At 44.0% G+C, this 23,161-nt stretch overlaps 1 protein-coding gene across 4 annotated transcripts in view; it reads left to right on the top strand.

Annotated features, from left to right (window-relative positions):
• NF1 (neurofibromin 1) overlaps positions 1-23,161 on the top strand; it is a 270,036-nt gene that overhangs the window by 94,304 nt on the left and 152,571 nt on the right. For 3 of the 4 annotated variants that reach the window (XM_087717167.1, XM_087717165.1, XM_087717168.1), the window contains 6 exons: positions 90-152; positions 6,162-6,320; positions 8,060-8,157; positions 10,079-10,225; positions 11,750-11,896; positions 12,974-13,084. In XM_087717167.1, coding sequence (XP_087573293.1) covers positions 90-152; positions 6,162-6,320; positions 8,060-8,157; positions 10,079-10,225; positions 11,750-11,896; positions 12,974-13,084 — 725 coding nt within the window. The remainder of the gene's footprint in view (positions 1-89; positions 153-6,161; positions 6,321-8,059; positions 8,158-10,078; positions 10,226-11,749; positions 11,897-12,973; positions 13,085-23,161) is intronic. The other variant, XM_087717166.1, reaches the window with a different exon arrangement.

Genomic DNA, 23,161 nt, shown 5'->3' with positions numbered 1-23,161 from the left:
GATTGTGTGATTTCATGTACAGAACAACATTTTTTTTTGCTGTATGTAGTTACTGCTGTGACTTGTTTGTGCTCATCTCTGTTCTGTAGGCAACTTGCCACTCTCTCCTGAATAAAGCTACCGTAAAAGAAAAAAAGGAAAACAAAAAAGCAGTAAGTTTTGGAGAAGTTTTATTAAGCCATTTCTTTCAAAGCACACAAACACCCTCTTCCCCACTTTCTGCTTTTGCTCTTCGTCCCCAAAACTCTTTTACTTCCAACCTTCTTTGACACTCATTGTCAAATCATTCTACTAATTCTGGCACTAAAGACGCTTTTAAATCGAATTAACACGCAGTTGAAGTGATGCTTGTTTTTTTTTTTAAAAAAAACCCCCACAAAAATCTAAATGTGCCTCTTCCTTTTTTCTTTTTTTTCCTTCGGAAGGAAATCTCTGCCGCTCCACCACAGCTTTCCAATAACCCTCTTTGCCAACTGTTGCAACGCTAAGGGGAAATTCAGAAATTAAAGACAAGGAGTATGGTTGCCTTTGTATTAGTTGGACTGTCTAGGACCGTGATGGCAGAGCTATGGCATGCGTGCCACAGGTGGCACGCAGAGCTCTCTCTGCGGGCACGCAAACCATCACCCCAGCTCAGGTCCAACGGCCAAACGCGTGTGCCTCCTGCCAGCCAGCTGATTTTCAGGACTCTGCCATGCATATACGGGGTCAGGACGCATGTGGGAGGCACATGCGCATGTACGGGAGGGAAAAGGGGGGGGGTTGCTTTTTTAAGCTTAAGCTTAAGCTTTTAAGCTTTGCTGGCTGGGGAACTCTGGGAGTTGAAGTCCACAAATCTTAAAGTTGCCAAGGTTGGAGACCACTGCGGTAGAACACCGCAGTAATAAAAGCATGACTCTCAGTTATGGTTAGTCCTTGACTTACGACCACAACTGGGACCAGAATTTCCATTGCTGAGCAAGGTCACTGTTAAGTGAGCCCTGCCCGATTTTATGATCTTTTTTTGCCCTAGTTGTTAGGCGAATCGCTGCGGTTGTTAAATAAATCATGAAGTCATTGAGTGAATCCCGTTAACTTTGGTCATTGGAAGCTGGCTGGGAAAAGTCGCAAATGGCGAACACGTGACGCCGGGATGCCACAACCGTTGTAAATACATGCCGGTTGCCAAGTGCCCAAATTTTGTTTTAAATGTGAGGACCAGTTGCAAGTCACTTTTTTTTGTGTGTTGTTGTAACCTTGAACGGTTGCTAAACGAATGGTTGTAAGTCGAGGACTACCTATACTCATTTTTTTTTCCTACCATCAGTTTTTGAGTTGGAATAGGGAACCTGGTCGCTAAATAGAGTGAACTTACTTTCTAACTTTCCTTCCTCAGTCAAGCAAAGAGCAGCGGCCTGAGATCTTTGCAAAGAGGCTGGTTTCCTTTGCCTGGATTTTTAGAGAGGTTGCTAAGCATTGTTTTCTGCATTTTAAAAATGCATTTTGCACTGCTTTATTGCTGTCTACTGCCAAATTAAGGATTGGCATCCTTCAGTCTCAAAAGACTATGGTACCATGCTCTGGGAAGAGGTAAAGCTGGAGTGTCCTCTCCAGAGCACGAAGTCTGGGTAGATTAATATGGAGGATAGACTGTTACCCAAGCAGCAGATCCCCCCTCTCCACGTTGCTAAAATAGTTTAATGGAACGGCAGAGCCGATACGATGGGTCCCAGCTGCGTCGCAGGAGTTACCAGAACGTAGCTGTACACAGTCACAAAGTGCTTCGAGGACTCCGGCTCCGGATTTTGCCTCGAGGTTGACTCCTGAAGCCTTTTCCAGTAGTGGATATAGCCACAAGGCAGTGGAGGTTTGTAATCAGAGCTTCCCTTCTCCTAGAAGATGGTTCTGCCGCTTTATCTGCCATTGGGGCATAAAGTCCTCTTCCACCTTCAAAACCGTTGACCGTCTTCTCCCATAACCCTGGAAAGAGGCCCTTACGAGGTGCTACCAGCCGGGCCAGCTGGACCAAGGTTTTTTTAAAGAGGTGTTACTCCTCCATCACTCACCCTTTGCCTGGCTTGTGACAGGCAGAGCCTGGCTTCCCAAACATTAGGCCCAGGATGGCAGGTTAAGGATGAAACGTTTGGCTACATATGCATTGAATATATGCAGATATTCCCATAGTTTAGAGTGCCTTGCTTGCTCAGTTTTGACCTAAGGAGATTTGTTGATTGTGTGCCATTGTCGGGGGATGAAAGGGTTTCCCTTCTTTTCTTAGGAGTAGGTCCATGGCATCGGAGTGGACCAGATCCTCCATAAGAGAATTGTCAGCTTCCTCCATTTCTCTCTCTCTCCCTCCCTCCCTCCCTCCCTCCCTCCCTCCCTCCCTCCCTCCCTCCCTCTCTCTCTCTCAAAAATTTGGTATCTGATGAGATTTGAATGATGATACGTCCCAAAGGTGCTTCTTCAATAGCCAACTAGATTTTGTTTTGGTTTTCCTTGAAGGCGTTTTGCTTCTCATCCAAGAAACTTTTTCAGTTCAGTTTAGAACTTCTTCAGTTCAGTCCAGAACTAAATAAGCTTCTTGGGTGAGAAGTGAGACTTCTTCAAGGAGAAACAAAGTCCAGTTGCCTTTTGAAAAAGCACTTTTGGGACAACCACGACCTGGAAGACTGAGAATCTCCATAGATGAGTGATGATATGGAAGATCCAACAAGATTTTGGCTTTGGAGGAGTGGGGTAGGGGGGAAACCGCATGGCCATCTGGATTCTTTGTATGGAAGAAGTTCTTCAAGGCCACCTCTGGTAGGTCCTCCTTAGTCTCATGGATTCTGAGTTTGTTGATTTATTTTCTCCCTGTGGTTCTTCCTGTGCCCCAGTTCAGTCAGTCAAGGTAGGAAAAGTGGATTGCTTCTTTAGCTCATGCTGCTTGCTTGCTTGCTTACCCAAATGTTCTCTGAGTTCAGCAAGGCCCACAATTTGCCTTTTGACTTCTAGGTCAATTTTTACAGTGGCCACCTTCACTTTTTTCCCCTACCAGTTCTGTGTGCGTGGCTTGGTAGGGGCCCTGCAACTGAGTGGCCATGGCCAACTCAATGTCACTCACGTCCACATCCACTCAGTCACATGTCCCGCACCACCAAGCCACGCCCACACAACCTGGTAGGAAAAAATGTGTGTATGAGAACGAGAAGAGCTCACAGTGGATGCTGTGGCAGAGAGAAGCCAAACTTTTCTCCCTCCATTCACAGTGGAACTGCTGCTACCTTTATAGTTCCCCCCGCCAGCCCTCTCCCTCCTGTGGATCGAAGTACCTTAAAGGGACAGGGTAGAGCAGCTCTGTTGTGAATGGAGGGAGAAACGTTCGGATTCTCTCTGCCACAGAATTCAACGTTAAATGCCTTCCATTCACAGCGGAGCTCCTGCAGCCTGACCCTTTAAGGTAGTCCCTGGGAGGGAGGGGACCAGAGCAGCAGGTCTGCTGTGAATGGAGGGAGAAACGTTCGGATTCTCTCTGCCACAGAATTCAACGTTAAATGCCTTCCATTCACAGCGGAGCTCCTGCAGCCTGACCCTTTAAGGTAGTCCCTGGGAGGGAGGGGACCAGAGCAGCAGGTCTGCTGTGAATGGAAGAAGAAACGTTCGGATTCTCTCTGCCATAGAATTCAACATTAAATGCCTTCCATTCACAGCGGAGCTCCTGCAGCCTGACCCTTTAAGGTAGTCCCTGGGAGGGAGGGGACCAGAGCAGCAGGTCTGCTGTGAATGGAGGGAGAAACGTTCGGATTCTCTCTGCCACAGAATTCAAAGTTAAATGCCTTCCATTCACAGCGGAGCTCCTGCAGCCTGACCCTTTAAGGTAGTCCCTGGGAGGGAGGGGACCAGAGCAGCAGGTCTGCTGTGAATGGAAGAAGAAACGTTCAGATTATCTCTGCCACAGAATTCAACGTTAAATGCCTTCCATTCACAGCGGAGCTCCTGCAGCCTGACCCTTTAAGGTAGTCCCTGGGAGGGAGGGGACCAGAGCAGCAGGTCTGCTGTGAATGGAGGGAGAAACGTTCGGATTCTCTCTGCCACAGAATTCAATGTTAAATGCAGCAGAGAGAATCCGAACGTTTCTCCCTCCATTCACAGCAGACCTGCTACTCCATTTATCCCACTTCCGGCCCCCTCCCTCCCGGGGACTACCTTAAAGGGACAGGCTGCAGCAGCTCCGCTGTGAATGGAAGGAAAAACGTTCGAATTGGGTGGGCGGGTCAAGTGGCCAGAAGGGCCGAGCAAGTGGCTGGAAGAGATGAGCAGTGACCAGGCAGGCATGGACAGGCCAACTAGGAATTTGGTGAACTGATTCCAATCGTCCCTCCCGGTTCCCCCGAGCCGGTCGAATTTCACCGGTGATGTGGGCCATTTTCTATAAACCTGAATTGTCAGGTTGTGGCCCAAAGATACCCACTTGCTGAAACATGCCAGTCTTTTAGAAGTCCATATTTTTATGCTCTTTTGTCAAAAATGAAACATAGTTCCCTAGCATCAAAACCAACTTTTTGCAATTCCCAAGCCTTTGGATCAGTGTTTTGAATTCTACTATTGAGTTATTGAGTTTACCTGTTCTCTGAATTAGCAAAGCAGTTCTACACTTTTATTAGATTTGAAGAATTCTCAGTCCGGCCGGTCTTTGGATAGGAGATTACACAGAAAGTGTGCCACCTCGTCTTTGGGCATGGAAAGAAAGGCAGTGATAGGTAGTAATGTGTGTCTACTACAGGAACGTCTTTGTATGTGTTGAAATTGCAACTAACGCGGACTCTCCACTTCTTTGCATAAATTGCAACTAACATGGGCTATCCAATCTCTGCACAAAGTCTTGTTTTTGCATAAGAATTCTTCATCTTGTTAGGATGTGTAGCAGATCCGAAGACCTAGAATGGGAATGGGGTGGGGGTGGGCTTTGATCCTGATTGCTTACCTACGGGGACTCCTAGAAGCTAAGATCCGAAACCAGAATCCTTTTCCTAAGAGAGTAGCATGCTCTTAAGCTTCAATTTTTAATATATATATGCTGCCGAAGCGAGCACAATGCTCTTAAGCTTGGAGGTCATTTATGCCTTTCCAAATCACCTTTGATTGGAAATGGCTCTTTTGAGACCCAAAGTGTCCCAGAAGGATTCAGGGCGGAAGAAAATCATTTGAATATATTTGCTCTGATCCTTTCCCCTTCCCTCTTCGTCCTCCTCTAATGGAAGCCACTCAGAGTCCCGTTGTATTAGTGAGATGGGTGGCACAGACATTTAGTAAATTAATGAGGGGTCCTTGGTGTTCTCTGAGCTTAAGTATGATCTTTATTGTCATTGTACTTAAATACAACGAAATTGGTTGTTTTCTTGCAGATGCTTCATTACCGAACTAAGTAACATCACAAATGGCTGATGAGGTTACCTAGTTTGGTAATGAAATGTCAGCAAAAAAATAACAACCAAGTTACTGGTTGAGAGAGAGCAGCAAGGGCCCCTCTTCTTAATCCTGAGTTACAAATATTCTCCTCTGTTGGGAGACAGACGGACAAATTTTCTTGTCTGTAAAGTAAATGGAGTTATATGATGAGTGAGTGCCATTTTGTGTGGCTATTTTTTTTAAACAGAGGGTTATGTATTTTTTTTAATGAATGGGTGATTTCCATTCATGTTTTGTGGAAAGTTGTTGCTATGAGAATCATTCTCGGGTGCTTTAATGGTTATGAACAGAGTGAGTGAATCGGTTATATTAGTGATTTTTTCTAAATCAGTGTTTTAAAACATTAGGCTCAATATAGTGTAACTTTTTTTTTTCCTAATTAGTATGTTTTGAAATATCTTTTCTTTTAGGAGATACGAATTGCTCACGCACTGGCTTCCCAGTAAGATGTTTGTCTGTAGGAAAGCGAATATAACCCCTGTTATTAAATCATGCCTCCTCTATACTATTTTCAATAACTCTTCCTTCCTTCCTTTCTTCCTTATAACAATTTGGCTCTTGCCTCTGGAACCTGTTTTAACATAGAAACCATTTGGTTACTTTCTGGTGTCATTCTGAAACAATGACCTGTAAGGGAGACTTGGCCCAAGCATTCTCGTCTTATTAAACTGGCTTTTTTTAATCCTTCATTTAAATGATGGCGTTCTTAATTTCCATCCTGTGCTGTTTAGGTGGTCAGCCAGCGGTTTCCTCAGAATAGCATTGGAGCGGTTGGGAGTGCCATGTTTTTGAGATTCATTAATCCGGCTATTGTGTCCCCGTATGAGGCTGGCATACTGGATAAGAAGCCTCCGCCGAGAATCGAAAGGGGCCTGAAGTTAATGTCAAAGGTGAGAAATAGTGTCTCTTTTATGCTGGGTGGCAGGAAATAGCAAGGATGTGATGGTGGTGGAATTGGACGTTTTGCTTTTATGGAAGAATTAAAACCAATGAGCTCAAGAGATGGTGACCTCCTTGCAGCTCTGAAGATTTGGGTATGATTCTTAAAGCCACTCCAAAAGTTGATGCAGATTGTAGTTGTAATAGGTGGCAGAACTGAAAAATTATTAAATGTAAGGTGAATAATTATGTTATACATTCTATGAACACTAGATCATTCAACAGAAATTAAATTCAAATATAGTTTGCCTCAAGTTTTTAAGGTTTGGATTATAGGTAGTCCTCAGGTTACAACACCCCCCCCCCCACACACACACATTATTTAAAGTTATGGTGGCACTGAACGAGGCGGACCTAGAACCGGTCCTTGAAGTTCTGGCCATCGCAGCATCCTTTGGTCACATGATTATCATTTACAACCTTCCCTGTTGGCCTCTCACCAGCAAATCAATGGGGAAGCTGGCAGGAAATCGTCAATTGTTCCTTGAGGTCCCTCCCACCACTTTTTCTCACAAGGAGTTCCTTGGTGCCAAAGGGATCTCATACTCCATAGTACCTGCCCATGCCACCTACCTGCACATACTCTGAGCATCAGCCTTTGGCACCTGCCTACTTAGCAGCACACTCTAAGCGGTGTACAGAGTCAGCATATTGCCGCCAACAGTCTGGATTTCCATTTTACCAACCTTGGAAGCAGAGGTGGGATTCAGCAGGTTCTGACCAGTTCTGGAGAACCGGTAGCAGAAAGTTTGAGTAGTTCAGAGAAGCGGTAAATACCACCTGTGACTGGCCGCACCCCCAGCTATTCTCTGCCTCCTGAGTTCCAGCTGATTGGGAGGAAATGGGGATTTTGCAGTATCCTTCCCCTACAGCGCCCACCAAGCCATGCAACACCCACCAATCGAATCCCACCACTGCTTGGAAGGTTATAAAACTGTCAACCTTGAGCCGGTCATGATCGAACTCCTGGCAGTGGGCAGAGTCAGCCTGCAGTACTGCATTCCAACCACTGCACCCCCATGGCTCCTGTTTGAACTTAGTTTATAGCACCTGCCCACAGTACTTACCCATGTGTAGTTCTTGTCTGTTGGCCTGCTTGCCCTTGGTGCAGTTTCAGTGCCTCTTCCCATCTTGCAGTCACATTGTCACAACAATGATAAAAGGGGCTGCAGAGATTGCGATCACTAAGCGAACCATTCACATGATGTTATACTTTACAACCGTATCAGTTAGTGATGGAAATCCTGATTCTTATTGCTGTCATAACCCGAGGATTACCTTTATGCCCCTGGCATGCACTGAAGTATGCTTCTTTGCCCAAATATAACAAACGTAACCAAACTTTCACCAATTTAATGCAGGCTCCATTGTGTTGGACTTTCCTAGGCCCTTAAGCAGTTAGTTGGTTGTTTTCCTGCTGACAAGTGATGTTGGGAGTTCAGGACATGGGATAAGCAGCAGTTTGGGGAAGGCCACATCTAACCAGTGAAGCAGTTCCTCGCCTAAAGCTGTTTTAGGAGAAATGGATGGAATTTCACTGCGTGCTGGTGCATCCTGTTACATTCATACTACCAAATATCTTAGATTAGAACAAATCTTCTGCAACACTTTTTGCATGTAAGTTTAGAAAGGAAACTTCTTCAAATGGGGTTTGCGTGACTCACTCACTCTGTTGGTTTTGTTTGTCCAGGTACTTCAGAGCATCGCTAACCATGTCTTGTTTACCAAGGAGGAACACATGCGGCCTTTTAACGACTTTGTGAAAAGCAACTTTGATGCTGCAAGAAGGTAAGCCAGTTAAAGTGTTTTGATTTTTTTTTTAAACAAGTTTTGCCCGTGTAGTTTTTCAAGCCAAAGTTAGAGAGTACAAGCTAGAGGCAGATAATGATACCATTTGAATACTGCTGAGATTGACAAAATCCCCCCCAGTCCATAGCAAAGGGCAGCTTTACTTGGAACAGCTTCCATCTAAGGAGGATACCTTTAATACCATCAAACAACATCTGCTTCTCCCAGGTCATTGAGAAGGACTTGATAGGCGAATAAAAATGCCAAATCCAGTTTAAACATGTACTATATATATGGTTGCATGTGTGTATGTCACAGCATAACTCTGGAATGCCTCGAGCAATTTCAACCAAACTTGATGCAAGATGCCTTACTCTCTGGAAGCAAATACTGTGGGGGGTAAGACACCCCTAAAACCTCTTGGGGTGTGTGTTTTGTTAAGATACAGCCTGTTGTGCCTTAAAACGTCTTCTACTGTAGTGCCGGAAAATGGCTTCTACTGTGCAGCGTAGTGGAGTTGCCATGGTAATGGCTTCTCAGTACTCCACAAGGGGACTCCCTCTGGTAAGGGGGAAAATCCAACATTAGAGATTATGTTTGGTCTGGACATTTCCCCCCTATAAATAAATACCTGGGCAACACCGGGTTATTGGCTAGTCAGCCATAATAATGACATCCAATTTTAACAATCGTTGATAAGAAAGTCAAAAAAGTCTGGATAGCGGACATTGCAGTACGATGAGAGGGGAGAGGAGAGGAGATCTCAATATATAGAGACCTGCAAATAGAAGTAGAAAGACTATGGCAAAAGAAAGCGAAGATAGTACCAGTAGTAATAGGTGCCTTGGGTGCCATCTCAAAACAACCGGAGCACTGCTTGAACACCATCGGCATTGACAAAATCAGCACTAGTCAATTACAAAAGGCAGCTTTATTTGTAACAGCTTCCATCCTGCAATGATACTTTTAGCAAGATTAAATATCCACCTATCAAGTCCTTCCCAAGGACTTGGGAAGGACTCAACTGACCGTTACAATAAATAGAGACCCAGAACATATGTGGATGATCTAGTCCCATGATGGGGAATCTATGGCACCATGCGCACAGTGGCCAGCTGCTCTTCTGGGTTCTGGCGCCAGCCAGCTGATCTTCACTACTTCTTATTCAATTAATAGGCCCCTTTCATTTCCTGACACTACCAATAATGTGGAGGGCATTTTAGGGTATTATGTGCACAAGAAGATGTGCCCGAATATAATTTAGACTTAAGTATTAATCAGCTTTCTAACGGGCCTATGCTCTGAAATAACAGGCCATAGTGCAGCGGCCAGATGCTCTTCCATGTTCCGGTGCTCTGGCGCACGTGCACGCTCTCCAGTTTTGGCACTTGGTGCCAAAAAGGTTAGCCATCACTGATCTAGTCTATAGAATCCCTTAGCTGTGGTAGTTTTAAAGGAAGAGTTCAAACATTGGGGAAGAGGGGGAATTCTTCTCAGTACTGTTGGTGAATGGGATATCCAGATGGCCCTAAAATTAGATGCATGAAAAGAACTTCTAGGTGGGAAAGTTTTACCTTCAGAGCTTACTTCTGGGTTTCCTGGAGGCATCTGAAGATTATTTTTTTTGAAGCAGGATGATGATTAATAGATGAATATTTTGGTCTAACACAGGTGCTTTTACATGCTTCAAAATGGTATGGGGTCTCTGTTTGAGCAGGGGGTTGGACTAGAAGATCTTCCAGGTCACTTCCAACTCTGTGGTTCTGTTTTAAAAAAAAAGTTGGGTTGGTTAGTTCCTATCATTGACTTCTATTGGAAAGTTCTTGATGCTGAAGCCAATTCAAGTTCTAGTAATCCATATCCGCATTGTTTTTGCAGATGCTTTGATAAGAAAGGGACAATGTCTTCTCTTTCCCTATAGGTTTTTTCTTGACATTGCTTCAGATTGTCCAGCTAGTGATACAGTCAATCACAGCCTCTCTTTCATCAGTGATGGCAATGTGCTTGCACTACATCGTTTGCTGTGGAACAATCAAGAGAAGATCGGGCAGTACCTTTCCAGCAACAGGTAATAATAGAACCTGACAAGGGTAAAAAGGCTGAGAAATAGCAAAAGCACTTAGACTTATATACTGCTTTCACAGTGCTTTACAGCCCTCTCTAAGTGGTTTACAGAGTCAGACTATTGCCCCCAACAATCTGGCTCCTCATTTTACCGGCTTCGGAAGGATGGAAGGCTGAGTTAATCTTGAGCTGGTCAGGATCGAACTGCAGGCAGCCGGCAGTCAGCACAATTAGCTGGCAGTCAGCATAATTAGCCTGCAGTACTGCATTCTAACCAGTGTGCCACAGTGGCTCATGGACACAAGAAAGGACATAATGCATGTAAAAATAAAAGTTCATTAATTCAACATAGAATTTACAGTTGTGATAAAATTAAAATTAATTATTTCATTGATTAATTGAATATATCCCACTAAAATGGCTTATATCATCTTGAAAAATAATTATACATACTACAAAGTGCTAAATTGGAAGCCTCCCAGGGCCATTTACTTATGAGATGGGAGGCAAATAGATTCAATCAATTAATTACCCAATAGTATTGAGCGTAGAGCAGACCCAAAGTGTAGATAAGACGGAGTAGATTGCACCCTATGGGAATCTTTAATTGAGAGGGAGAACATTTGCCTTTTTGTTATAAATATATAACATGGAATAGGACTTAATTGTTCCTGCACATCAATAAATCTCGGAATGGAGGGGGAAGAGTTGCCATTTAATACTAGAAATATGACCCTTAGGTGTAGTGAACAAGCAGGTTTTTAGTGTTTTTTTTTAAACTATATACCATATTTTTTGGAGTATAAGGCACACTTTCCCCCCCAAAGGAGGCTGAAAATTTAGGTGTGTTTTATACTCCAAATGTAGCTTTTCCTAAACTTTTTTACAGCCCTAATGAGGTGCTAACAAGTGAAGTGATCTTCCCTGCTTTGCCTGCTTTTCTCATTGCTTCTCTCTCTGATGATCAGCTGTGCTTTAGAAGCTGTTATCTATCTGACGATCAGCTGTGCTTTAGAAGCTGTTTTTTTATGCCCCAACCAGGGGATAAAAAGTGTGCGCCCTCAAAATCAGCAAACTTATCTGCTGAAGCTGACCAGACTAAGGATGCTAGCCAAATGAATACCTGGTAGGCAGATTTTTTCCCCTCTATTTTCCTCCCCAAAAACTAAGGTGTGCCTTATATTCCAGTGCGTCTTATACTCAGAAAAATACGGTAAATAGTATTTTGCGTGCTATGTTTTTCAGTCTAGGAACTTTAAGATATGTGGACTTTAACTCCCAAAACTCCATGCTGGATGGGGAATTCTAGGAGTCTACACATCTTAAAATTGGTATGATTGAGAAACCCTTACTTACAGTATAGGTAGTCCCAGACATACGACTGGTTGACCCCCCCTCCCCCCAAAAAAATCATTGTCATGAGTCAAGGACTACCTGTATAATATGTAGTTGTCTATAGCAACTTGCAGTTTGATGAACATTATATCCCTCCAGCTTCTTATATCCCTGAATTATAATCATCCTCTAGGGATCACAAGGCTGTTGGAAGGCGACCGTTTGACAAAATGGCAACTTTGCTTGCATACCTGGGTCCTCCTGAGCACAAGCCGGTGGCAGACACACAGTGGTCCAGTATAAACCTCACCAGTTCCAAGTTTGAAGAATTTATGACAAGGTAAATGAATTCAAATGTTTGCTGGCCTGTTGTGACATAATATTCCTAAGGCCCTCACAATGCAAATGATATAAATAAATGCAGTTAAAATCTCGTATAGATTCGACAGATGCCTAATGTTAATGTACCCTTCCTCTCCTTGAATGCTCTTGTAATTTCATTTAGGTCCTTAACCATTAAATGGAAAACTAGTGTGCTTGAAAGCAAGCAATTCCAAAGCTGCTTTGGGGATCAGGACCTAGCAGAATTCATAGAAAGTAAAAAAGGGTAGGTGGCTACAACATTATTATCTGTGGAAGCTGGCTCACTTTGCCCCAAAAAACAGACCATGATGATGTGGGGGGGGGTGGGGAAGGAGGCATCTTGGAAAATTAAAGAGAGTACCAAGAAGCAGCATCAGAAGCCTTCTGATCTGTGAGGGCAGGACAGGAAGCAAAGGATGGAAACTGATCAAGAAGGGAACCAACCCAGAACTAAGGAGAAATTTCCTGACAGTTAGAACAACTAACCAGTGGAATGACTTGCCTCCAAAGGTTGTGAATGCTCCAACACTGGAGGTTTTTAAGAAGAGATTGGATAACTATTTGTCTGAAATGGTATAGGGTTCTCTGCAGTGGTGGGATTCAGATTTTTTACTACAGGGTTTGGGGGTGTGGCTTGGTGGCCGTGGCAGGGGAAGGATACTGTAAAATCTCCATTCCCTCCCCACTCCAGGGGAAGGTTACTGCAAAATCCCCATTTCCTCCCGATCAGCTGGGACTCGGGAGGCAGAGAATAGCTGGGGGCGCGGCCAGCCAGAGGTAGTATTTACCAGTTTTCCAAACTACCCAAAAGTTCCGCTACCAGTTCTCCAGAATACCATCTCTGGTTTCCTGTCTAATCGGGATTGGACTGGAAGACCTCCAAGGTCCCTTCCAACTCTGCTATGCTATGTTATATTTATCCGGGTACCATTTTGTGGCAGCTTCAGTGACTTATACTTCCAAATAGATCCACTAGGTGCAAAGTTTAGGAAATCTCTGGTACAATCACAAGAAGGGTAAATGACCGCTTTCCTGCCTATATTTTTGTCCTTAGGCACCAGGTACACGAGAAAGAAGAGTTCAAAGCCTTGAAAACCCTCAACATTTTTTACCAAGCCGGGACGACGAAAGCTGGCAATCCTGTCTTCTATTACATTGCTCGACGGTAAGACAGTTTTCTCTTCCTCCTTAAATCAGACTACTGAGAATTGGTGAGACTTGCAGACCCAGCTTTTGCTTCGCTTTGAACAAATTGTTTTTGCCACTTTGTGGCATTTTCTCTGTACTCTGAAAGGGTTAGAGTCAGATGAGGTGGGCATAAGGGTAGTCCTCGACTCAACAGCCATTCATTTAGCGGCCGTTTGGATTTACAATAGCACTGGGGGAAAAAATGTGGTCTTCACATTTGCGAGCACCCCATGGTCCCGTGATCAGAATTTGGGGTGCTTGGTAACCATCCTGTGTTTAGAATGGTTGCAGCATCCCAGGGTCATCACTATTTGCAACCTTCCCAGCCCCTTCCAACAAACTCAAATGGGGGAAGTTGTATACACTTAACGACCGTAATTGGAGGGATTCTTTTTTTTGGGCAAAAAATAAATAAATAAATTGGACACAACAAACTTAATAACTGCCTTGCTTAGCAACAAAAATTCTGGTCCAGATTGTGGTCATAAGTCGAGGACTCCCAATATGTTTGTACCCCAAAATGTGCCGTCAAGTGTTTGTAATATTAGCCCTGAGGGACAAGGATCTTGTTTGCCGTTGTCTAGTGGCTCTTTTTGCTGAGGTGCATATTTTGTTTGAGGGATTATCTGGATGTGTGGCTGGGCAGTAAATTTCTTTCAAAACAACAATATGTGCCCAGTAGATCAGCTGCCCCCCAATCTTTGGGGCGCCAGGGATCGGTGCCATGGAGAAAGGTTTTTCCGCGGATCGAAGGTGGGCGTGGTTTCACGGTTCCACCACAAAACCGTGTTCAACTAAAGCGCGCTTGACGAAACCGCGTAGCTGACGTCATCAACAGGGCGACAACAGCGCGGAGACAGAAGCACGCTGTAAACGCTAAACCTAAAATTAACACCTAAACCTAAACCTAACCCCCCTAAACCTAACCCTAAACCTAACCCTAAACCTAACCCTAAACCTAACCCTTAACCTAACCCTAACCTAACCCTAAACCTAACCCTAACCCTTAACCTAACCCTAACCCTAACCCTAACCCTAACCCTAACCCTAACCCTAAACTTAACCCTAAACCTAACCCTTACCTTAAGTTGAATCGGCTTGCTTTCAAAGCGCTATTTAAAGCGGCCTTCTTTCTCCACGCTCGCTGTTGTCGCCCTGTTGATGATGTCAGCGACGCGGTTTAATCGGGCGCGGCTTAGTCGAGCGCGGTTTTGTCGTGCCTTGGTGGTTTCACATTCCGCCTGCATCCCACAGGTGGGGCTTTGTTTATTTGCGCAAAGTGGTTGCTGGCATTCTGTGGACGGATGCTGGTCCATGGTGGGGATTGGGTACTGGTGCCTTAGATTTTACAGGTAGGCTTTGACTTACAAAAGTTCATTTAGTGACCATTCAGAGTTACAATGGCACTGAGAAAAGTGACTTTGGTCTTTTTTCATAGCTATGACCTTTGCAGCATCCCGGTGATCATGTGATCAAAATTCAGGTGCGTGGCAACTGGTTCATATGTCCCAAGTTTGTGTGATCACCTTTTGCAACCTTCTGGCAAGTCAAGGGGGAAGCCAAATTCACTTAACAACCGGGTTACTAACTTATCAAGCGCAGTGAGTCACTTAACCACTGAGGCAAGAAAGGCCGTAAAATTGGGACTAAATTCACTTAACAAATGTCTCACTTAGCAACAGAAATTTCGGGCTCAATTGTGATTGTAAGTCAAGGACTACCTGTACTTTTTAGGATGAATCTTCTACATAATATCTAGAGCAGTGTTTCTCAACCTTGGCGACTTTAAGTCCTATGGACTTCAACTCCCAGAATCCCCCAGCCAGCACAGCTGGCTGGGGAATTCTGGGAGTTGAAGTCCACAGGACTTAAAGTCGCCAAGGTTGAGAAACACTGATCTAGAGCAAGAGGAAAACCTAGCTGCGTTTGTGGTGATATAATTTAAAATAATTTTTAGCGTCCGTGTCAAAACCAGTTTTATTTTCAGGTAGCCCTCACTTAACGATGGTTGCTTGTTTGAAGTTACAGCAGAGCCTTCTTTTTTTTTTCTTTTTTCTCCTTTTCATTCAAATAATGAAACTTTGATTTTGGCTTTTACCGAATAGATTGAAAGATCTTTACAGAAATGGCTGCTTTCACATTATTATGGAAAAGCAAAAAAAAGTTGGGATTTGATGTTAATGCCTTATTTTACTGCAACAGAGAGAGCCGGAAGTCAATGTTTCTTTTTCTATTTTTCCTTATCCTTCCTCACTCCTTTTTCTTCTTTTTCTCCCCACTGCTTTTCTATTTACTTTTGGACTTTACAATATTTTGTAACTCAATAAAAATGTTAAAACTTGTGATTTATGTTACGGCAGACATTTAAAAGCTACTTATGACCTGGTCCCGAAGTTACGGCTGCTGTAGCCCTTACAAACGACAGCAGGGACACTGTAGCCCCCCACCCTCCCCATCTCCTGTCCTCCCCCACATTGTCTACCCAAATCCTCCATCTCACTTTTCATAAGTCTCCAGAGTTAGCGGGGTCAGAGTAGGGAAGGAGGGTATTGTATTGTGTGGCTGCTTGGAAAATGTCGGCCATTGCGGGATGCGATTCCAGCAACAGAGCCTTGCAGGATTCCACAGCGTCATTGCTGGGCCGCATGGCACCATCCCATCAGTGCCCGCTCCAGCAAGGGATGGCCGCTTGTGCGATGGCACTGCAGTTCCAGCAGTGGAGAAGCTTGTTTTGCTAACACGAGCAAAGAGAAGCAGGATGCTCTGTTGCTGCGATTGCGGTCCCGTCCCACAAGGATCAGTCATTTTCCGAGCGAGCGTTTCTGGGATTTTGCCACATGGCCACCCAACGAAAGTATCTGCTCTGCTTCCCTCGCATGGTCTTCACAGTGCTGCAGAAAGCAGCAGAGCGCTGGAGATTTTCAAAATATACTGTGTTTCCCCAAAAATAAGAAAGGGTCTTATTATAAGACGGTCTTATTTTCCTTTGACCACCGAAATAAGCCCTTGGCCTAATTTTCTGGGAGGTCTTATTGTTTTTGAGGTGCAGGAGGCAGCGAGCGTGGTCACCTCATGGCTGCTGTTGTGTTGCAATATTTTCAGGGAGCGCTTATTTTCAGGGGAGGGCTTATTTTAGCGCATGCGCTCAAAAGCCCGATTGAGCTTATTATCCGGGGAGGTCTTATTTTCAGGGAAACAGGGTAAGTGGGGTGGAGGCCCAAGTCCTTTGGGGACTTTGTGGGGGACAAAGGCCTGCAAGAAAAGTGTGTGTGTGTGTGTGTGTGTGTGTGTGTGTGTGTGTGTGTGTGTGTGTGTGTGTGTGTGTAAGACCTGTGGGGACCCGGCAGGGGCAGGGGAAATAGGTCCAAAGACTCAGAGGAATCCGAAGGGTAGGGAGCAGATCACAGGCTGTTTCAGGGTGGGGAGGTTCTCTGAAGCCTCCTGGGGCCTCCCCCATCCAGGAGGCACCCCATGCTCCACTTAACCCATGTGTTCATTTAACAACCACATCAGGCAGAGCAGGAGGTGGGTGTCATTAAGTAAGTGTTTAACGTCTCTTACCATAAGGCAGCCATAGTGGGCATGCTTCACTACGGTCGTAAGTCAAGGATCACCTGTCGTATCCAGTTCCGTAGACATCTACCAAATAACATGCTTCTGTAGTTGTAGGTGGCAAAGATGATCTGTACTGGCCTTACATGTATATTATTCTTGAGAGTATATTATTCTTTTATTGTCTTAAATGTTTAACACAAGTGCAGGTAGTGCTCAGCTTACAACAGTTCGCTTAGCGACTGTTCAAAGTTACAACGGCACTGAAAAAAGTGACAGGATCATTTTTCACACTTAAAATCTTCGTAGCATCCCCCTGCTCATGTAATCAAAATTCAGATGCTTAGCAACTGGCATGTATTCACAACGGTTGCCAAGAGCCAAGGTGGCGCAGTGGTTAAATGCAGCACTGCAGGCTACTGCTAGATCAGCAGGTCAGCGGTTCAAATCTCACCGGCTCAGGGTTGACTCAGCCTTCCATCCTTCCGAGGTGGGTAAAATGAGGACCCAGATTGTTGGGGGCAATATGCTGACTCTCTGTAAACCGCTTAGAGAGGCCTGAAAGGCCTATGAAGCGGTATATAAGTCTACTGCTATTGCTATTGCTATTGTGTCCCAAGGTTGTGTGATTTTCACAAGCAGCCTTTTGGCAAGCAAAATCAATAGGGAGGCCAGGTTCACCTAACCAACTGGATTACTAACGTAACAACTGTGCAGTGATTCACTTAACAACTGCGGCAAGAAAGGTTGTAAAATGGGGCAAAACTGACATAAAAACAGGAATTTCGGATTCAATTGTGGCTGTAAGTCCGATTTGGGTAGCAAGCTATGTAGAAAGAATAGAATACAATAGCAGAGTTGGAAGGGACCTTGGAGGTCTTCTAGTCCAACCCCCTGCCTAGGCAGGAAACCCTATACCATTTCAGACAAACATCTTCTTAAAGACTTCCAGTGTTGGGGCCTTCACAACTTCTGGAGGCAACTTCTGTTCCACTGATTAATTGTTCTAACTGTAAGGAAATTTCTCTTTAATTCCAAGCTGTTTCTCTCCTTGATTAGTTTCCACCCATTGCTTCTTGTCCTACCCTCAGGTGCCTTGGAAAATAGCTTGACTCCCTCTTCTTTGTGGCAACCCCTGAGATATTGGAAGACTGCTATCATGTCTCCCCTAGTCCTTCATTAAACTAGACATACCCAGTTCCTGCAACCAACCGTCCTTCATATGTTTTAGCCTCCAGTCCCCTAATCATCTTTGTTGCTCTTCTCTGCACTCTTTCTAGATGCGTCAGATAGCTGCTGCTGCTGCTGCTGCTTCTGGCTAAATATCATACTATCACTGGATAGATTGGGGTTCATTGGTTGCTTGCTACCTTGCAGAAATTGAATGTATGTTTCCTGGACTTATTATTTTGTTGGATTTTCTTGAAAGTGTTCACATATCTTAGAACTGCTAGCTTTTTATTCCCCCGCACCTCAAATAATTCATGAGAAAAATACTTTTGTAAGCATTTTTTAAAACCAGATTTCATTTAATGTAAGACACGCTACATAAAAATCTTGATTGGAGTCCTTCTATTATTTTTCAAAATAGTCCATCCATGACACAAATCTTTCCGTTTTGTTGATACGTCCTTTGATTCTGTAGTCTGCAGCCCAGGGTCTGGTCAATCAGCTTTCCTCTAGATAAAGCCTACTTAATACAGCAATTTCCCATAATTAAATTTAAAGATATTCCATTCATTCCAATGATTAACAACAATAATTTAGCCTGCTGCAGGTCTCCATTTACCATCACATTAGGAAACTTAATTCAAAATTTAAAATTTAAAAATCACATGTGGATTTGCTAACAAAGCAACACGCCAGAGGGATTATCAAAAGATTTGTCAGATTGAGACAGATTATTTTTTTCTGACTTTGACTTACAATTCCTCTAATTAACAGACTTTTTCTTAAAGCTTATATTGAGGGGCAAAGAAGATGCATAAAGAGGAAACAATCAAAATTAGAGGGATAGCAGGCATAGGAACACTCCTGGGTGACTTGGATTTGGTGGTGGCTTGGGCTGGTTTTGCGGTTGCTTTTTCGGGTGGGTTTGCGGGTGGGTTTGCGGGTGGGTTTGCGGGTGGGTTTGCGGGTGGGTTTTCGGGTGGGTTTGCGGGTGGGTTTGCGGGTGGGTTTGCGGGTGGGTTTTCGGGTGGGTTTGCCGGTGGGTTTGCGGGTGGGTTTGCGGGTGGGTTTGCGGGTGGGTTTGCGGGTGGGTTTGCCGGTGGGTTTGCCGGTGGGTTTGCCGGTGGGTTTGCGGGTGGGTTTGCGGGTGGGTTTGCGGGTGGGTTTGCGGGTGGGTTTGCGGGTGGGTTTGCCGGTGGGTTTGCGGGTGGGTTTGCGGGTGGGTTTGCGGGTGGGTTTTCGGGTGGGTTTGCCGGTGGGTTTGCGGGTGGGTTTGCCGGTGGGTTTGCGGGTGGGTTTTCGGGTGGGTTTGCGGGTGGGTTTTCGGGTGGGTTTGCCGGTGGGTCTTGTGCAGAAGTGGTCCAGAGAAGTTCGCTCAGGATTGCAAGCATCACCACAGGCCAGAGCCATCTCATCTGCCTCTTCATCCTGCATTTGTAACAGTGAGAGTTAGTCAATTCACTCAAGCTACTTTTAAGAATTGGCTTTCATCATGCAATACATTAAATCTCATACACCCAAAACAAACCAGAGCTCTGACTGAACATACTGGGAGACTGTCTTAGGCCCGCCTTTCTCAAACTTGGCAACTTTTAAGATGGACTGCAGCTCCCGGAATTCCCCCAGCCCACAGATGTTCATATTGCCAACGGTGAGAAACATGGGTGTAAAATGTCAAACTGTGATGGAGTATGAGAATGACCTTGGAATAACAGAAGAGGAGAGTTGGAAGGGACCTTGGAGGTCTTCTAGTTGAACTCCTGCTCAAGCCAGAGATCCTATACCATTACAGACAAGTGGCTGCCCAGTCTCTTCTTAAAAACCTCCAGTGATGATGAAGCACCCACAACCTCTGAAGGCAAGCCCTTCCATTGATTGATTGTTCTGTCAGGAAATGTCAAGACAGGAGGGGGAAAGGCCTGCTTAGGGAACCATCAGGTAAAAGGGTGAAAGACACTTAGACAGGATTTGCCCTAACTAATCAAGTAATAAAAAGAGACAGAGGGCGATTTGCATTTTCAGACTTGCAAGACTCCTCCATTGAAACAATTAGGAAAGAAAACCACGAGACTCCATTGATAGAAATCAAGTGTACTTTTACTAATTATAAATGATTAGAAGCGTAGCAAAGCGAAAGACTGATTATTTAGGCGCGAAAGCGATTGATATATAGAATAACCCATTCCCTACCCCTTGGCATCCCAGTTACAGTCCAATCATAATTCTCCTAAGTGCCAGGTGTGAGATAACTTCAAAAGGCATCACGAAGATGGAATGTCGGTGCCGTTGGCCTTGGCGGGAAAACTCCTTCGCATGCGCAGCAAGAGAGGCAGCAAACTCCAGGATCCTCCTCCAGCACGATTAGTATTCCCCTCCCAAATACCATGCCCCCCTCCCCCATTTCAATGGCAGCCGAAGCAGCAGCAAAGCAGAGGCTGACATTCTACTACTTATGGTAAAGTTGAATTCGCTCACCTGGTTATGTTTCTTGTCTGGTCTACTTGGGAGGCTGGCATAAGCTTATTTCCTTTTCTAGAACCTGCAGGTGAAATCTAACTTTTAAATGGTTTCTGGATTACCCTGGTCCATACCCATAGGCAATAAATTAGGACTGCCACAGTCATGTGCTAATGAAAGCTGCCCATCAACTTGTTTTTCTGTTTCCTCCCAAGTTGGTATTTCATGATCATTGAGCATTCTCAGTTTTCACTGATGCTTTTGGAAAGTTGTGTATGTGCGTTTGCTTAGCCTATTGATATGGATGGAAATACTTCGGCACTATAAAGTTCCGTATTTGGACAATGATTTCATTGCTAGCATTCCAGGTAACAATGCACCCTCTCCCACAAATAGCTCAATTTTATGGAATTGTTCCTGTCCTGTTCTGCGCCCACCCCCAAAAATCCCAATGCTTTTTCCCCCAGCAGCGTTTTCTTTACCTTAATAAACATTTAAATGAGAAAACTTTACAGAAACATTGGAATAGAAAACAGAACAATTGAGACAGTTATTGTATTAAAATATTTCAATCTTGCTTTTCAAAGAGGCATCCAGTTGGTTGGAGCAATATTACTCTAATACTGAAGGGGATAACACTGCAAGAAATACTCCATTGAGGCCTCATAAATGCAAAGCTTTACCTATTTGTATCTTAATTTTTTGCTCTTGATTAGGAACCCTGAAGCAAATTTCAGGATAAATGCATTATACTAAAAAGCTAAAGAAAAATAGTTTAAACTTTGCAAATGCATCTAATTAACAGATGAAGCCTTAGATGTTTAGCTTAATGTTTCAAATAATTAATGAGGGAGGCATTTGGACTTCTGGGAAGGGAATGTAAGTCAGGGTGTTAAAACTAAGTTGCCGAACTTACAACATGCATCATATAATGCTTTAATATGTTTATTTAATATTACATTTCCAAGCCACCCATCCCACCGTTTTGATTCTAGGCAACTGAGAATCACAATTAATTGAGACTTTCCCCAGAAAATTAGTTCCAAAATCTCTCATCATGACACATTGTTTGGAAATCTTGGGAATATGTAAATCCCATCAGATCTGCAGGTTTAGTAGATCTCCTGTTTGCCTTAATTCTAACCTGAACTTTCTTGGGGGGGGAGGGGGGGTTGGCATCCTTTTTTCCTGTATCAGTGTTTCTGAACTTTGGCGATGTCAAAATATGTGGACTTCAATTCCCAGAGTTCCCCAGGATATGCCTGGGTACATTTAGAGCAATTAATAAATTGAGTTATTGGAGAACTACAGGACTAATTTCTAAGAATTTATGTTTTGCATTTGCCTCTGTAGTTCTAGCTCATTAGATGCATTGATTCATATTTCCATCTGAATGCCACTGATCTAAAACTGCAGTAAGGGTTTTTCTAAAGGACTTAATTTACGCATAAAATTCCATCATCATCGCCGCTGCCACCAAGGGCATATCTTTCAAGATCACATTCTTAAGTGTTATCTATTTATTTAATCAATTTAATTCCATACCTGTTCTCAGTTTCAGCTGCTTGTGATCAGAATAAAATCCAGAGAAGCCTCTGAGATACTGGTTCAGTCTGATAGCTGTTGACTAATTTCTACCCCTTAAATAAAACTTCAGATTGATGAGGTAATCATAAATCCCATCCTGTGATTGGCTTTGTGCAAACATATTTGCAGAGCGCAAAGTTGTATACTTTGCATATACGTTTGTGAACATTTTACCAGGGTAACAAACATAAAGTAAGTTTCAGTGAAGGAAGTAATGTCCTCTGCTTTGGGATTTATTTATTTTTTAAAAAAGTTTGATGTTTGAAAAGGAGAAGGCAAGAGTGGTGATGTCTCAGTACATGCCTGTACATGCTTATGATTACTTTTTGATGATGCAGAATTTAAGAGCATGTTCTAGAAATAGCTTTAGGGAAAGTTAGATGAACAAATGCAGGTAGTCCTCGTCTTACGGCCAAAACTGAGCCTAACATTTCTGTTGCTAAGTGAGACGTTTGTTAAATGAGTTTTGCCCCGCTTCACGACTTTTCTTGCCACGGTTGTTAAATGAATCCCAGCAGTTATTAAATTAGTAACATGGTTGTTAAGGGAATCGGGCTTCCCCACTGACCTTGCTTGTCAGAAGGTCGCAAAAGGGGATCACCTGATCCTAGGAGACTACAACTGTCGCAAATATGAACCAGTTGCCAAACATCTAAATTTTGATCATGTGACTAAGGGGATGCCGCTACGGTTGTAAGTGTGAAAAACGGTCATAAGGCACTTTTTTCAGTGCTGTAATTCTGAATGGTCACTAAATGAACTGTTGTCAGTCAAGCACATGATCCTGAGATGCTGCATAAATATATGCCGGTTGCTAGGCAACCAATTTTTGATCACCTGATAGTGAGGAAGCTGCAGTGGCCATAAGTGCGGGGATAGGTTGTATGTCATTGCCATGGTGACCTTGAATGGTTGCTGAATGAATGGTTGTAAGTTGAGGACTTACCTGTATATTCCATAAACATTCTCAGCAGGGAAAAATAGTGGGTGGCTGTTGTATTATATCTGGGCAGAAGGTGAAACTAAATTGGGCCAATCTGAGTGCTAGACAGGTGGCACAGAAGAGCCATAGCCAATAGCATTAGACTTATATACCGCTTTACAGTGCTTTACAGCCCTCTCTAAGCAGTGTACATATTGCCCCCAACAAGCTGGCTCCTCCTTTTGCTGACCTCGGAAGGGTGGAAGGCTGAGTCAACCTTGAGCTGTCAGTCCCAAAGGTGCTTTTTCCAAGGGGAAACTGGACTTTCTTTGAAGACGTTTCTTTTGAAGACATTTCGCTTCTCAT

This window comes from Thamnophis sirtalis, unplaced genomic scaffold (genome assembly GCF_051295495.1).
Source record: "Thamnophis sirtalis isolate CommonGarterSnake01/CBP01778 unplaced genomic scaffold, rThaSir2_p1.2 scaffold_6, whole genome shotgun sequence".
NCBI classification, from domain to species: Eukaryota; Metazoa; Chordata; class Lepidosauria; order Squamata; family Natricidae; genus Thamnophis; species Thamnophis sirtalis.
Note: the sequence above shows the minus strand (reverse complement) of the source record. Positions and strands in the feature narration are given on the sequence as shown.